Raw genomic sequence first — 17,546 nt, forward strand, 5'->3', positions numbered from 1 at the left:
CTTAGCTTCTTCTTATCTTGCAGGGCGGACCTCGCGGGATGGTGACGCGTGGCGGACGGCCGGCCCGGTCTCGGGACTTAGGGACCCGTGGTTCCTGATACACCGACAAACGTGTTATGTCTTCTAATTACTTGTCCACTGTAAGGCCCCTTGGCTCCGTATATATAAGGGGTCATCATACGACCTCTATAGTCATTATGTCCCGTTCTTAGAGATAAAGTTCTCTGTTTACGAGATATTTTGGTATCTACAGGTAGTTTTCGAAGATAAAATATGCCTCGAGAATAAAAAAAAACCTTGATATATTTAGATATAGTAGTTTTATACTTAGTCATCGTAAATTGTATGTATTGCATAGACCGGTTGTACGATCTTAATAAAACATTAAGAATCAACAAAGCTTGCATTATCTTAAAAAGGTTCTGTCGCCCAAAAAGCGGAAAACGTGAAGAGATAGGACCTGCTAGTATGCACGAATAGTAAAGCCTTCACGCACTTTCTCCTTTGTTCCCATCCCAGCTCATATGCGTACACGTGCTCACCGACCCGGCGACGACCCTCATCACTCAATTGGATTCCAGCGCTTCCCCACCCACCTCCAATAGCCAAGAACCCATGGACGGCGACGTCGCGACCGGCGGCGGAGGCAGCGCCGGCGGGAGCGGCGGTGGGGGCACGAGCATCCAGGTAACGGCGCTGGACGGCATCGTGAACGTGAACTCACTCTTCACCCTCGCTGCCTTCCTGGGCCTGGCCTGGCGCCCTTCCTCCGACGGGCCCGGACTCGCCAACGGCGCCGACAACACGGGCAACCCTTGCGCGGCCGGAGACCGCGTCGAGTCCGACCTCGTCTCCTTCCACGTCCTCGCCTTCGCCTGCTTCCTCTTCTCCAGCCTCATCGCGCTCTGCCTCAAGCAGATCGTCCGCACCTACCCGCTCTACCGCCGCGGCGGCGGCCAGGGCTCGTCCGCCGCCGCGGGCGCTGCCGTCGTCGGCCGGACGGCTCGGATCAACCGCGCCGCTCTCCGCGTCGGGATCCTGACATCGGCCGTGGGGTCCGTCGGCGGGTGCGGGTTCCTGATGATGGCCCTCGTGAACGTGGTGCAGGTGAAGCTCGGCCGGCTCGGGTGCGGCGCCGGCGGGTCCGCCGCCTGGGCCGCCGTCGTGCCGCTCGTCACGCTGGTCCCCGCCGCCATGCTCATCTACATCGGCATCGTCTTCTACGCCTTCACCCGCTAGCAGCCCAATGCCTCAATTGGATCAAGAAACACCAAACCACCAGTAGCTGGAGTAAAATCTGGGTATTCAATCGCGTTTTGTCCACGGCATCATTCGATCTTGCGTGTGGTCTGCGATGAGAGACTGAGAGAGAAACAAATGCAGCTGACTCGTGTGTAAATTTCATGTCTGTGCTTGCGTTCTTGGTGTCAGTTGTGTGTTTGTTTTGAGCAAGTGAATCTGTTGCAATTTCGTCTGCAAGTTGCGATGTAGTACAACTGACCAAGAGAATAAAAGTTGACACAGCAACGCCCTGCTTTGTTTGAATTCACAGATTCATCAGTTCAAGGGGTCGTTCCGCAGAATGACATGAAAAGTCAGGCAGACTCTAACCCAAACAAACTTCTCATCACATGAATGGCCAAGCAAGCTTCTCCGCAATGTACAAGGTTCATACTTGGGCAGGGCAGAACAGAGGATCATTATTTGCGCACCTGCTCCATGAGGATCTCCAGGGCTCCAACATCACAATGTGAAATCAAGCATCAAAAAATGCCGCAAAGAGTAGCAAGGCATGAGGCAGGGCCTCACCTGCACGCGCACTTGAATCTGAATTTACTGATGACCTCAGAAATGGCAAGTGGAATGCTCCAGGTAATGATTGAAAATAACAAAACCACCAGTTAAGGTCAATTTAGAAGTTACAAAGGTGTACAAAATTACATTCTGCTGAACAGTAAGCGCATTTTAGGGCATCACTATCTTAGTCTCGACTAAGAGCTGCTGCATTTATTGCTTGAAGTATGCTTACAGCTCCATGTTGAAGGACAGCGAGTAGAGGGGGATGATTAGGAGTCCTTAAAATTCTTCAATAAGAACCAGGGCTATGTCCAATTCACACCCAACACATCTCAAGCATGAATCACAACAAAACGCAACACAAAGCACAGCAGAAACACCACAAAACTACGCTCACAGTGAACACCGAAAGTTTCGATGTGTAAAACGAATTCAGTGTTGAAAATACTGTTTATCGGAAGTTCCGACACTGGTCCTAGGAAGTTTCGATGTTAGAACCAGAAGTTCCGATCGATTGGAATATCCAAAAATCACGAAACTTGAAGCCTCGAAAGAGAGCCACTGATTCAATTGGAGGTTCCGATTTCAACATTGGAAGTTTCGATCAATCAGAATATCCGAAAATCATGAAACTCGAAGCCTTGGGAAAGAGCCACTGATTTAATCGAAAGTTTCGATTTCAACACTGGAAGTTCTGATCAATCGGAACATCGGGATAGAAATACTTAATTAATAGGAAATTCCGATTTTCAGATTGGAAGTTCCGATGAGTTCAAATTTCCAAAATCGAAAGAACAACACTGGAAAAAAGTGTTCACCGAAAGTTCCGATTAGGAGATCAGAAGTTCCGATGCATACAAATTTCTAGAAGAAAATTGCAGCTCAAAAACCCAAAATCCAAACTTCAAATCCAATCAAACGTAGTCCAAATCTAACGACATTTTAGCCATAGCTTTGCACATACATGATGAATCTTTGCCCAAAAGATCTCTTCAAAAAGATCAAGATTTCACCCTCGATTTTGTAGATTTGGTTAAGAACACAAAAGGGGAATTTTTGGGGAAAACAAAATTCAAGGTGCTCGTCTAAGGAAATTGATTTGAAATCACCCTAGATGTTCTCAACACGTCCTAGAAACCTTTTGTCCCAACAAGTTCACCCGAAATCACAGCCAAAAGCGGAGAATGATAAATCCACCAAAACTTCAAGAACAAGAGACTAGGAGGGAGACAAAAGCACCACGAATTTGCTAAACAACTGAGGAATTGAATTAAGATCTAGCAAGAATCATGGATACAAGGCTTGGAAGCCACCCATCATCCTCCCACTCTTGATGAGATCAAGTCTTGAGCAATTAACCCTAATCTCTCTCTCTCTTTTTCGGGGACAGTGAAATCTTATATGGTCGGAAGGGGTAGTACTGTCCGTATTTAAGTCAATAGACAAGGGTATATCCAGACCAATGCAGAAAAGTGTCAGACACTTGTATGCCTAGTTGACGCAGGGTTTCAAAATAGACCCCGAGGTCCGTATATGAGTATGACAGCTCGGATGATGAGGACGATGTTTCAGTTCCCGCGGATTGGAACAATCCAAATTTCAACAACCTTGTGAATGAGGGGAAATCAAGTGGCCTAAGAGTATACGTAGAATGAGGTGACCCAAGGTGCTAGGTATCCTACCAGTCAGACCATGAAGGATGTTGTGACTCAATGGACGATCTTGCTTCGACGTCAGTTTTATGTTGTCAAGTCAAGCAAGAAAGAATATGATGTGAAGTGCGCGAATGAGGGTTGCGCACAGTGGGTGCATGGCTTTAAGGGGAAGTGGATTGAATATTAGGAGGTGTTGATTGTGGTTGAACACACTTACATGATGGACGAACTTGAGCGTAGCCACAGGAACATCACCTCAGGCTTTGTCGCTAATGTGATGTACGTCCAGATTATGGACAATCTCAACTACGAACTAGGGTCCATAATCAGGCAAATTGAGGAGGAGTACAAGTACACTATCAACTACAACAAGGCACGGAGGGCGAAGAGGAAGGCAATTGAGATGAGGTTCGAGACCTGTGAAGCATCATATGAGAATCTGCCACATTTGCTGCAGACTATTGCTCGAAGGAACCCGGGGACGTATTACGACATTGATAAGTACCCATTGCTGTCGAAACCTGGAAAGTACGTCTTGAAGCGATGTTTCTTCGCAATAGGGGTATGTATCAAAGCTTTCAAGCATTGTCAACCTATCCTGTGAATCGACGGCACTTTCCTTACCAGCAAGTTCATGAGACAGATCATGACTACTATTGGGGTTGACGAGAACAATCAAGTTCTACCGTTGGCCTTTGCATTTTTGGAGAGTGAGAAAATCAATAGTTGGTATTGGTTTCTATATTGTGTGAGGATGATAATTGTTGGTGCTCGACTAAACATGTGCATTATACATGACCGACATTTTGGGATACTCAAGGCAATTCTGGATCTGCAAAATAGAACGGACGATAGCTTGATTGGACACGTGTGGCCAGACCTTCAGAGTAGGTGGTGCATGAGACATTTGGGTGCAAACTTCTTCTGCCAATTCAAAAACAAGAACCTCATGAACATGTTTAAGAGGCTATATAGTCAGAACCAGCAGCAGAAGTTTGATGCTCTTTGGAAGATACTGGATAAGCTAACAAAGAAGCGAATACAGGAGCGTGCAGGGAGGCCCGTGACAGGAGTGGAGGACGTGCCAATACCTCTCGAGTCCCTGCCAAATGACAATGAAGCTGGCATCACGCGGAGGAGCGAATCATCTACCAGTTCATTTAGCGAGTGGATTGAGAATGAGCCCAAGGAGAAGTGGGCTCTTCTCTACGACACAAACGGGGCTAGATACGACATTATGACTATAAATTTAGTAGAGGTTTATAACTGGGTGATGAAAGGTCAACATTCATGTGCGTAACAATGTAATTATATTTTCATACAATCCACGTGTACACCTTGTATTCACGGACTTATGTTTCTACATGTTGACGCTAAGGGGGGCTCATTCCACTAGCGCGTTTGCGTCGTGTGTGCAAAGATGGATTGAAGAATGGGACGCAACTGTCAAGCACGTTGTGGATGAGGAACGGACACACTCGAAGGAGGCGTACGTGGAGTACCTCTCATGGTTCATTCATCGGACACGGGTCCAGGTGACGTACACACCAGCCGAGTTTCCACATCACGTGGTGGATGTGCGCGACACATACCCTACACACAGGGACCAGGCTCGTTCTCTTGAGGTATAAATAACCCTATGTGATTCATCATTTACCTCAATTGTTAGCTTAAAAATTGTGAAGTAAGATGAAGTTTATCTTTGCAGAGGGACATACTATTCCAGATTGATACCGAGGCACATGCGTCGAGACTGTGGCTCAACAATGGGGGTGAGGTCCCCAAGGCCGATATGAGCGCATCGTTTGGCTAAATTATTCGGAACATGGCAAAGGCCTTAAGATCATTGAGCTGTAGTTCATCCTTGGATGTTGCGATGAGACCACAAGCGTTGGCATAGATGCCAGCACGACCGTCTGCCACCTTCACTGCATTGCCGCACCGACCGGTAGTTCCACCCTTCACCGCCGAGCCGTCGAGGACGTCTTCAACACCGTCTTCCTCTTCAGCCCCTACGATGGCGACGCAGTCTTTCACTGCTGCTGGTCACCCCCACTACAGTGGCATGTTGCCTCAGCTTTGGTTCTTCAGCGTCAGTGACCCTTGCTATGGTTCCGCTGGCCACTTCCACACCTTCAGCGGTGCGATGAACCCTTCCTTTGCGAACGCAAGTCCTTCGTGCTCACGTGTTCCCAGTGCAGGTAGGACACTTGCTTCATGCATGCCATATTGTTACGTATGTCACGGTTTACCGATGGTAACTTGATTTCTTCGTTGTTCCATGTGCAGAGTTCGACGATCTCCGGGAAGTAAAGGCGCAGGGTAGCTACATGGAGCTGCTTAGCAGGGACGTTAGTCAGGTCCCTGCTTACGACTTCATCATCGGACAGAGCGACAAGCTCGGTGCGTCGCAGCTACCTGGTGTGCTACTCCCGAGGACTCAGCCCTCCCAGGACGACTACGCCACTCCACCGCCTGCTGGTCGACCTGAGCGGCCGGTCCTTCTACCGGACCTTCTGACGTACTCAGGTCACCACGTGCAAGCGATGAGGTGCAGGGTCCCTAGTACAGATGTGACCAGGGGCATCGTCCCTAAGAGGGGACGTAACCTGTAGGATTCTATGTCATTGTTAGTTTTAGAGTGTTATATAGTAGTACTATGTGTTACTGTTTTAATGTACTCCGTACTAGTATTTATATTATGTGTCTATCATATCATGTTGGATGTTAATGTGGTATCTTTATTATCAGCCATATTTTTATTAGTTGTGTTCTCGATCGATACCAAGGAAGATCATCGTGCGGTCATATCCCCTTTTAAATCGTTCACTTGCAACTTTCAAAATAAAAAGCCTTCGCATAAAAAAAAACCCTACTACTATAACACTTGCAAATATAATAAAATGTTACATGACGAGGTACAATTTATTCAATTACAAACAACACAGTACAAGAAAATATAACAAAATACCGAGGTAACACGTCACCATAGAGCATCAATAGTGGTGGTGGTGGGGGAGCAAGCTCTTGGTTACTCCTGGGTACATATTGGGATTCATATATTTAGAGAATGGTAACATAGTACATGTCAAATATGAAATCAAATCCTTGGCCGACTGCTAGAACACATCCTTATTACTCCTAGTTGTTCCTCTGACCTGCCATGCAAGATGGGATATAGCACCTTCTGATGTTGTTGCATCACTCTTGGCGCAATTGTTCCTTTAGTTCCTCGATAATGACGTGCAGGTGACGGATATATTCTTGAATGTGTGGTTTTATCAGCGGGTCAATCCAATACTGGAACCCACAATCGTCCGTCTAAAAAAAGTGATAGATGAGATAAGTAAATAGTTTTGAGAAAATAGGAAACAAAGTAGGTACTATTTGTTTGTACTCTGAAATATGGACAACGGAAGAAGCGACGGCCTGCGTCATCAAAATGCTCATAAACCTAGACTACAACATCATCTCTATATCGACATGGTGGCCAAAACGAGCAAGGAACATCATTGTGATTTCCGTAGAAATCTCTACCATGGACGTCTAAATGAGGGTGTGGAGGTGGTGGATCGATGGGGCCATCGAGAGGATGAGGAAATGTCATTGTCTAGATTCAATTCGAGGTCAGAAGATGTGTGAGTTGAGAATCGATTGAGTTTTGTTTATCTACAACATGTCCTGATAGTGTATGGACCAAGTGTATGTATGTAATTTGGAGATAGTGCATGCATTGGATGTCTTCCTATAGCGACTCTGAGTAGTCGGCAACGTTTGGACACATCGCTCTTAAAAGGTGATACCGTCAGGTTACGTCAATCTGAACATGTAATGACATTGTAAGTAGTAACATCTCCTACACCTTTAGCAGACACTTCTTCATGTGTGCCAAGGGTAAGGGCAAGATGGGCTCTTACGAGTTATGGCGTGACATCCATGATAGATGCAAGCATGAGGACGAAGAACGAAGGAGAAATGAAGATCCAGATCAGGAGAAGAGGAAGTTGGAGTTGGACATAGAAGCGCACAACGCACGCATGCCACGGTGCGACTGCGGTAAAATAGCAAGTCTGGAACTATTCCCGCTTACTACAGTTGCTTGGTTCCACTGTAGGGTAAGTGTGCATGACATCCTATCGTGCTACAAATTTTATCTAATTCATCTGCTTCCCTCCAACAGTATGACAAGCCCAGGTGCACATACGAATGGTACACGAAAGAAGAAGAGTACGTGAACATCAAGTACGACTACGATGAGGCTGCGGCAATGAGGCGCACGGATGTTAAACGGCCAAAGATGAGGCTACAGGAACTCAATGAAGAGTGGTGGGATAAGTACCTCACTACACGCGGCAATATGCAGGCTCCTCCACAATGCGTGTGTGGCCTTCCGGCTGTACCGGGGTCTATGACACAAACTAGCACAAGGGTACCTATACAGCAAGCTCTACCTCCATGGAATCAACTTCCAAGAGATCCGCTGGGAATATCTAGATGAGAAACCTCCATCTTTTCCACAAACCCAGTAGATACTTTCTTGCACCCAGCAATCTGTCTTTCCATAAGCCATGCTTTGTTTAGCTATGGAGTACCACAAGTCATTGTATCTTGTCGAAGATTGTGTATGAGTAGGGTATGAGTTGGTGCATATTGCCTTGCGTACTGTAGCCACAGACAGGCAATAATGCTTACGATGACCCTTATATGTGATATACTTTACTTTCTTCAATAAAATGGCCGGGATTTATCATTCTACCTATACATTTTTTTCTAAGCCCAATGATTTCATTAGATTCTCTGTCTTACATGCAGAGGCAATAATAACTACTTGCTAAACTTTTGTAGAATGAAATAACCACATCAAGCAACAGCTTCCGCAGAGAATCTCTGTCAAGTATCAATACCACAACTTTTTTAACTTTCATAGGGAATCCTATGCTCCAACCCCTAGCCGAGCCCATGCACTCAGTCCATGCCCACCCCCATCAATTATAAATAATCCCACCCTCATCCATAGATAGACTACTCCTTCCTTAGCTATCTCAACTGCAATGTCTTCCTCAGCTCCACCAAACCCACCTAAGAAATATTAGGGGATTTTCATCTCTCAGGGGGTCGAACCACTGATATGCTTCTGTGGCGACGCTTTATAGGCTTCACGAATTCCAGGACATATCCTACACATATGGCCTACGCTTCTTCATGTATGTCAACTACTAGTACGACAAGCCTCGATATAGACTGTATGAGTACCCACCGATATAGCGACATAAATCACTCATATGGCACTTTCCAGACGATTTCATGCACTCTCTTACCAATCTCCCCTCTTGTTTCTTTTGTCTAGTCTCCTCCACCTATCTGTGACTTCATGCAATAGCTCGACACGAAGCAAAATGAGGACCAGAAGCAGTGGGTGGACATGGAGATACGGTGGAGGAGGGAAGCTTACCAATGCTGCGAGTACGAACGACATCAGAAGGAACTATGGATGAAGCGGCAGGAGGAGGAGCGCATCAGGAACGTCGTGGAGGAGTACGCCGCAGCTCAAGCACGCAAAGCAGAGAGGAAAAGGAAGTGTGGGAAGGCCCATCGCGCTAAGGCGGGGGAGGGGGCGATGCCCTAAGAAAGAGCAAATATCCTAGGTGCGCTCAGTAGAGAGCGTCTATTCTACCCCGACCTATTTCCATTCTCTAAGGCATGTTAGGTTAAGCAGCGGTACGCTATTAGGTTAGTCTTTAGACATACTGTACATGCCAACGTTTATTGTCATCTCTTTACGGTTTGGTCCATTCGTGCAACGATGAAAAACCTCATGTCCTATATAATATTTATCAGCATATGTAAATTTCGTACCGGGTTATATGATATTCGTGCTTCATAACTACTATTGTTCAATAAATTAGATTTTGTAAAAAAATCCACACACTTATAAACCAACTAAATAAAACAAATTTGAGAAAATTAATGTGAAATATTTTTCAATTTACCGAATACAAATTCTATTAAAAAACTAATTATACATATAGTTCTGCAGTTGTATTAAACTGAATGAAGGTATCGCTCGTTAAGCGGGCGAGAACAAGATCTCGCCCGCTCAGCCTCTCTCCGATTATTAAATACGCCGCCAGCCGAGACCCATAAAGTGTCACCTGTTTAACGGGATGAGATCTTGCTCTCGCCCGGGTGAAGGTAGGGTAGACTTTATTATTTTAAAATAAGTATGTAATTTGAAAAAATTGGAAAAAAAAATATTGAAAAAATTCCCTTCACCGCGCCAGTTTCAGAGAGTTGATCAGGCCTCCTAACAGGGATCTGGGAGCCATCGACGTCAAGCCCATCGGCGACATGGCTGTAGGGAAGTGATTCGCAGGGAGGGATCCGGGAAGGGAGGGACAATTGCTGTCCGCTGCTGTGCCTGAGAGCTGGGCCACGGTGGCCCATCATTTTTATTTTTTATAGGAATCATTTTGGTGTTTTACGTCTGTATAAATATATTTTTTAAACATTATAATTCAAAAGTATAATAGCAAAACTAATATTTTTTTCAATTTTAGTGCAGAAACAATAGTTAGTCTGAGCTTCGAATGGCGATAAAAGATAAACGCATAAATAAACAATGTCAAATTTTGTTGCAGAAACTATAGCCAGTTGGACACTAGAACCTAATCAAAACGGCAATCTCCGATAGAACCTTTACTGAACACAAATATTTATGCAGATCAAACAGGGTGAAACTCAAATTGTAAAATCACTTGCCCTGAACTCCAAGGTTCACAGGTTCTCACGCCCCTTTATTTTAGTTCTTTTTGCCGAATTACACATTTTCAGAACCATGATAAACATTGGATAACCAATATGTCACTAGTGTTTTCGTAAATGTTGACCTCAAAAGCTAATTTCCGTGGAAAGAAAAGGAATTTTATCATAAACTTTACGCAAGATGTGTGATCCACATTTCCGTAAGATGTGCATATCTCACGTGCGTGTTGATTGTTTACCTTGTGATAACTCCAAGTTAGAAGCAAGTGCGTGATCCGCATTTTCGTAAGAAAAATAACGAGAAGCGAGTGCATGATTCATAAGTGTTAAATAAGCTCCATTAAGTAATGGATCGACAAAGTTGTTATTTTAGGTGTTCTTTCTTTTTTCCCCCCTCTAGTTACGAAATAAACTATCTTAGCTTTAGGTTTTACCTTAAGCAAATTTGAGTTGACTGTTGCTAGAACCGACCACAGCATTGACAAAACCTTAAATGATGCACATGGAAGCTGTTTGTCTTGCTTTAAATTAACTTTTATTTATTTTAAGAGAGTAGTTTATCGTGACTTCAATGTCTATACGCCATGGCTTAAAATAGCGGTTAGCTATCGTCACATTTATGCATGGATCAGTAACATGAACATTAGCACTGTCAGATAGCCAATTTTTCAATAGAACTGTGCTGTCAAATTACCAATTTTAAAATTAAGCTGTTTGCAACGATGAAAGCGGGAAATGTATATGAGGCTAATTAAAAATTATGAGTGAATTCTAAATAGCTTTTTCAAACACTTTGAATTTCTTGGAATTCAAAAACCATTGACCATCAATAGGCACCTAGAGGGTGATGGCTGATAGTAGGTGATCACACACTGGCACATACATCGTGCGTGTACTTGATGTCCAATAATGAGAAATTGTGAACTTGATGTCGAATAATGAGAAATTGTGAAAAAAAGGTTCTATTTGGTGTATTAGTAGGTGTTAATTGCTTCAAGAGACACAGAAACCGAGTAAATAAACTTAACTAGATTTCTATAGAATTTAAGTTTCCTGCCAATTCCTGCTATCCATATAGGGCCTTGGATAAATAGAAGAGTGACGATGAAGCCATTTTCAATCCAATATAGTTGACAGATTCAACTATTCAAGGCAAGATGGCGATATCTTCTACAGGAAGCTAGGGCTCGCGAAGAAAGAACAATTCAATCACTTCTTGATCTTACATGCACAAACACTTATAATGCTGATTCTTCACAATCTCAACATGATCGGTGTAAACAGAACATATCAAGACTTCACTCAAATCTCAGCAGCTCTGTGAGGAACCTCACATTTATTTTTGAGGTTTCCTGTCCCAAAGCAATTATTGACATCATGTCTTCATTCTTTAAATTGAGATGACGAAAATTCGACGAATTTGGGTGGTGCAGCAAACAGCAGACGACGTAAACTCATCACTGTGAGTGGTGACTGCAATAACAAGTATATGTGCTATCAGCGTAAATTTGGTCATTAAATACAAAACATACAGCTACAATTCTATTGGCTACATCATGAGAGCGGATGGCTACATTTATGGAAATGGCTTGCATATATATCAGAAGAAAAGAAAGGTATCTCACCAAGAAAATATGATAACTTGCACCTCATTGGCATCCACTCGATCTCGCCCAGTCAACGAACTGCATTCCTCCATACACGTTATTGGCAAAGCGCACGCCAACAGTGAATGCCAAAGAAGCAGCTGGGACACGCTTGGCAACAGGTGAAGCCTCAACCAATCTCTCTAGTCCATTAATAATCTGATAGCGTGTGTTGGAAGAAACAGCAAGGAATGCACCTGAAAATATCAGGAAGATTTTTGTTTACAGAGCTTTCTTAGAGGAAATCTGGTATACAATATATAGAATAGCCACAGAATTGTTTGCATCGCACATTTTTTAGCAATATTCTATAACATGTAAATACATGGGAATAACTTCATTAGCAATAGCAAAGCTAAACAGAACAGCAGAATCTAGGTTAAACACCAGAAACTTGTACTCAGGTGATGATTGGCAAGATCGGCAATTTACAGCAGATGCATTTTAGTCTCAATAGTGAGACAATGACATTAGCTTCTACAGAGACTGGCTAAAGCTCAATTGTTGCTTCCATACTATTGTGGCTTTGATTAGAAAGGCGTTTAGGCCAACTACTGAAGATGGCTCAAGTTGTACTTTAATTACAGCTTCACTATTCTTGATATACTATAAGCATTAAAAACAACACCATACAAATAAATACAACAAAGTTTAACAAATTATAACATAATCATGAGATACAAAATTAATAAAAAGGATCCAATTACAATATAGTAAAAGAGGTGTGAAATCCGGAAAAAGAAAAGTGTAAATGGTAAGAAACATTAATCCAAAGATATGAACTTGTACTAAATATAAAAGATAATTGCAAACGGAAAATTATCTGGTTATACTTACCCCACAAAGCAGAAGTTTTCAGAAGAGGTGGAACAGGTACATCATCTTCTGACTTTTTAACACTCCTGCAATACACGGTTGAAAGGATATAATTAAGTCTGAGATGCATAAAGAGCAGAAAAAGAAAAACGAGGACAGGTTGCACAAATTTGCTAATGGAACTACACATCTTAGATTCTTCTAAGGATACTAAACTGTGATTTTCAATAGATGTACATTGCAGAACTTAGATATCTTTAAAAAATCAGTTTAACTTTTACATCCTCAAATATCATAATGATAACCAACTGAAAAGAAAAATAGTCATGAAGGTCGGTAGTCAAGAGATTCTTACCAATGCATGTACATTAAAAAGAACAACAAAATGAGCCAGAAAAGACAAGAACTTGATAAAAAATTGATGGAAAGAAATTGTAAGTCAAGGAGAACTGAAATACCTTTTGGCGGTCATTATCAAGTTAGCAATCCCTTGTCCCACAAGACCACAGAAGAATCCAACTGAACCATATAAGATCCCCTGTTATCAAAACAGATATTTTGAGTATTAGAAGAGAGAATGAAAGTTGGTAAAAATTTGTTGGTGAAAACAAGTATTGCACTGAACATAAAAGTTACCTTAAAAAAGTATGTTCCTATCCGTTGTTGAACAGAAAACCTGTATCCTGGCCTTTCGGCTTCAAAAACACTGCATATTTCAAGTTTCCGTAATACTCAGGATGAATGGTTGAATGCAATAGTAAAACCAGTAGAAAGAAAAGCATTGTCCATTGCATATGATGGTGGTAGAAATACAAGCAAAAAAATAGTAATAGATAAAAAAAACAAGACTAAAGGATGCTAGGACTTCAGTTAAGGAGGTATACCAGGTAAATAACTGTATTTTCAACAGTGCTAATGTAGGAGCAACAGATACACCAGTAGCTTTCATATTTTTCCATATTATAAATATTTCTCCTTGCCAAATTCCAGGAAAACCTTATTTAACTTGCAATTATGATACTGGTGAAAGCGTTATTGAAATAGCAGCTCACGGATTTATCACTTCATGGTTTATTCTAATTAGATCAGTTTTGGGGATCTCATTTTGACACGAGTAGCATATAGGATAACACCGTGAGATACTACAGACCATTCAATAACATAGTGAGACAGTACGATATGAACTATGAAGGCAAACAACTATAGGTCTTTAAAAAAGAACACGACAGCACTATTTGGTACTCCTATATTTTATTCTACAAAGCCCATTTCAAACACCCATCTATTTCCAGAGTTGCCCATTCTTCTTTGATGAGTAAACTTTTTTAGGGGACAAGTAAAAACTACATAGTGGCCATGTATTGAATATAACCATCAAGAATTGTTGTTCATCACAACTAACCTGCTTGGGAGAGCATCATAAGCATGCCTGACACGCCCAAGAAGACCTTCTGATGCAGATCTGCCACCGAATCGAGCATACGGTGCTAACATACCGACTAAAGCAACATTGACAACTACACCTACTAGCATATCTGCTGCATACAACTCGAACTCTGACCAAAACTCCTCCCCTCTCTTCTGAACCTCCGCAAATGTCGCACAACATGTATCAATAACTATCTGCAGTGCAATCCATAAAACAAACAATCAAAACCCAACTGGTAAACAATCATCAGTGTCAATGCAAATAAATGATTGAACCTACCTCAGTCCCAATTTTGAAGAGGAATGCAGGATCAACCAGCATCCTGTTCCGGAGAAGCGAGCAGGACCTAATGGCGGGACCAAGAGGCCAAGCCGACGCCTTCCACATCCACAGAAGGAAGTAAGTTCAAGTCAGCCACATCCAAATCAAATTAACCAATGAAGAACCAAAGACACAGCAACAGCAAGAAGACCTGCATGTCCAGGTATCTCAGCACCAGCAGCTTCTGAATCCCAACGCTCTTGGCCGCCTCGACCATGTCCGCGGGCAAGCTGCGCAGGCTAACCCCGCGCTTCTCCGCCTCCTGCACCACCTGCTCGAAGCTCAGGATGGGACCGAACTCATCCTCCCCCTCATCTCCGCCACCCCCGCCGCCGCCGCCGCCATTCTCCCCGTCCCCGCCGCCGCCACCGGGAGGGAATTTCCCATTCCCGTCAGACCCATCATCAACATCAGGGCCAGCCGCATCGCCGTGCCTCTCCGGAAGCACAGCCGGCTGAGCAACCGCGCCCACTTGTTCAGTAGCATTCCCCGCCTCCGGGACGGATACGGCTGCGCCAGAGGAGACGGAAGACGCACCGCCATCTGCGCTCGCCCGCGGCGGCGGCGGCAGCTCGGCGCGGACTTCCCTGGCGAGGTTCCACCTCCGCGCGCACGGGCGGAAGCAGCTGCCCCGCCGCCCGACCAGAGCGGCGGCAGCGGGGCGGCATTTGGCCCCGCCGACTCGGCCATGGAGGCGCGCGCCCGCGCACGAGAACGCCATGCTCATGCTCGCCGTCGCGCAGAGAAATGGGCAGATTGGAACGTCTCAAAAATCGCGGAAAAAAATCTGCGCGGCGAGAGAGGAAGCGGCGGGTCAAATAGAGGGTCAAATAGAGTTCGGGGCGAATGGATTGGATTCGGGATGGGAAATAGCGATTGGAGGGGGGAGGAGTTGGTGGTGGGGATTGGTGCGGTGGCGGCGCGGCGGCAAGAAGAAGCGTGCGTGCGCGGAGTGGTGGTAGTTGGGGAGCCTGGCTTTTGTAGCGGCCGGCGGCCGTGAGGACTGAGGGGGCGGCGTTCGTGACACTGGCAAGCGGGCCCACGTTTCGGTTTGTTGTGTGCTTCTTCGCGAGTTGTTCGGATGACAGGTGGGCCCCGCGTGGCGTAGACGTGGTGGGCGAGAGCTGCAAGTGGGGGTTTTCTTGGTTCGTTTGATTTTGGTCAATTTGCGCTAGTGGGGTTTTCTTTTCGCGATTCTTTTATTTCTTTGAAACGGTTTATTGGATCTGCTGACTGCAAATGTCAAGGTGACCAGAGAGTTTGCGCATTTTTTGATTACCGATGATAATGATGGCCTAACGTTGGAATGCACAAGTCAAAATCATACAAACCATTAACTTTCTCGCTTGTCGGTAAAATACTAAAATATCTTATGTGTATGATATTAATAGTTAGCTTTGTTTATCATCCTTATTCTTATAGGAGTACACAGAGACTCCACGAGAGTTCATTATCATAGTAATTAGATAGCGGTTAGTTTATGACCTAGTGACTTAATTTTAACATGTGTGTGATATACGATGGATTTTGATCGGAACATAGGTGAACTTTTTCGATCACGTGGTTGGTATGCGAGACATACAATTTGGAACACATAAGTCACCTTACATATATCCATATGTATTAGATAAATAGTTCTAATTATCGCATGTTTGTTAACCCCAAAACTATGTCAAGGACTTTACATGGTTTTATAGTGGATTGGAGCAACAACGCGTGCCAAAGTGGCAAGACTACAAACATGACCAATGCAACGCCCAAAAGTATGTAAAGCATAAACATTTTATAGGAAAGAAGAAGGGAAGCAGCACCCCAAAATGTGTTAGAATTATTAGGGTCGGTCCATGTAATAATTCCTAATAAATCTCAAAAGCTCATATGGTGGGGATGTGGCCCATATTGAGACCCACCCATTATTAGTACCATATTACTAATGGAGGTGAAGGTGGGGGGTTTTCCTGTATATATATGTGAGGATCACCTCCTCTTTGAAAACACGTACAATATAGATTGCTAATTGAGAGTAGTCTTAAAATTGGAAACACTCTCATTTAGTAAGACTATATAAGAGTTAGGGTTTTACCTCTTTCTCTTTCTATTGTGCTGCCGCTGTAGTCTACTCCATTCCGGCGTCGGCGTACACCGGCAACCAGGAGAGCAGGTCTCCGAAACCCTCGCTCTTGAGATCTTGCACCGGGAGAGGGTGAATAAGGTTTTTGGGAAGCGCTCCGCGTGACTGCTCAAGTTCTTCACCACGGCTAATCTTCTTGGTCGCTTAGGCGCTGCCCGCTGTCATCGTCAATAATTTCGGCATGTCGTCAGCAGGATCGATTGTGCCAGCAACACGGTGCAACCAGCATATTCAGCAACCTTCACCACGCAGGACCAGTACGCAAAAATCATGTTTCTCGTACTTTATTTCCTGCAGTTCCTAATTTCGAGTATAGTAGATCTAGTCATATGTAGTGATTTCATACACATGTCTAGATTATGCTTTGATGATATGATCATATCAGTTTATCAGTTTCTGCTTATGAATTATTTATGGATTAAATTAAACCTAAAAGTGCCTTATATTCCATCAATCCAAAAATCTTATGGTAGGCACTTAGGTTTATCAATGGCTGTTTTTGTCGATACACTGACGCTAGACAAGTTTTTTCGTGTGCACTTTAAGAGATGGCAAGTCAAGGTCACTCTGTGGTTGATGGCTATAAAAGTCTACTGGGTGGCTAATGTCAAGCCGGAAGAAACCCTTACTGCTGAGCAGGAAAAGGCGTTCAGGGATGCCAATACACTCTTCGTAGGATGCATTCTTAGCGTTCTTGTTGACCATCTTTGTGATGTGTATATGCACATACAAAGTGCGAAGGAGCTGTGGGATACACTGAATGCTAAATTCGGTGTATCAGATGCACGAAGTAAACTGTATATTATGGAGCAGTATCATGACTACAAGATGGTTGAAAATCGCTCTGTAATCGAGCAGGCTCATAAGGTTCAGTGCATCGTGAAGGAACTTGAACTACTCAAGATCAATGTACCCGACAAGTTTGTGGCTGGAGACATCGTTGCCAAGTTACCTCCTTCGTGGAGAAACATTGCTACTGTTCTAAAGCA

The 17,546-nt window shown here is 43.9% G+C and overlaps 2 protein-coding genes across 2 annotated transcripts; one reads left to right on the top strand and one right to left on the bottom strand.

The window, feature by feature from the left end:
• The first annotated feature begins 502 nt into the window (after positions 1-502).
• LOC133891970 (uncharacterized) lies at positions 503-1,474 on the top strand. The gene has a single exon (XM_062332700.1). It carries the CDS (start codon positions 616-618, stop codon positions 1,237-1,239), a length of 624 nt encoding a protein of 207 aa, XP_062188684.1. The 5' UTR covers positions 503-615; the 3' UTR covers positions 1,240-1,474.
• A 9,853-nt stretch (positions 1,475-11,327) lies between these two features.
• On the bottom strand, positions 11,328-15,395 carry LOC133893384 (protein RETICULATA, chloroplastic-like). Its single transcript, XM_062334390.1, has 8 exons — positions 14,578-15,395; positions 14,385-14,483; positions 14,079-14,299; positions 13,313-13,382; positions 13,135-13,214; positions 12,698-12,762; positions 11,840-12,057; positions 11,328-11,687 (listed from the first exon to the last, which is right to left on the bottom strand). Exons 1-7 carry the CDS (start codon positions 15,151-15,153, stop codon positions 11,864-11,866), a joined length of 1,305 nt encoding a protein of 434 aa, XP_062190374.1. The 5' UTR covers positions 15,154-15,395; the 3' UTR covers positions 11,328-11,687; positions 11,840-11,863.
• Positions 15,396-17,546: the final 2,151 nt, after the last annotated feature.

This window comes from Phragmites australis, chromosome 15 (genome assembly GCF_958298935.1).
Source record: "Phragmites australis chromosome 15, lpPhrAust1.1, whole genome shotgun sequence".
Taxonomy (NCBI): domain Eukaryota; kingdom Viridiplantae; phylum Streptophyta; class Magnoliopsida; order Poales; family Poaceae; genus Phragmites; species Phragmites australis.

What these genes read in the sequence shown, in the direction of transcription:
- LOC133891970 (XM_062332700.1), top strand. Translation starts at nt 616, where the DNA reads ATGGACGGCGACGTCGCGACCGGCGGCGGAGGCAGCGCCGGCGGGAGC.
- LOC133893384 (XM_062334390.1), bottom strand. Translation starts at nt 15,153, where the DNA reads ATGAGCATGGCGTTCTCGTGCGCGGGCGCGCGCCTCCATGGCCGAGTC. An exon ending in TAGGAACATACTTTTTTAAG is followed by an intron (nt 13,215 to 13,312) that starts GTAACTTTTATG and finishes TTTTGATAACAG; the next exon opens with GGGATCTTATATGGTTCAGT. An exon ending in TTGATAATGACCGCCAAAAG is followed by an intron (nt 12,763 to 13,134) that starts GTATTTCAGTTC and finishes CGTGTATTGCAG; the next exon opens with GAGTGTTAAAAAGTCAGAAG.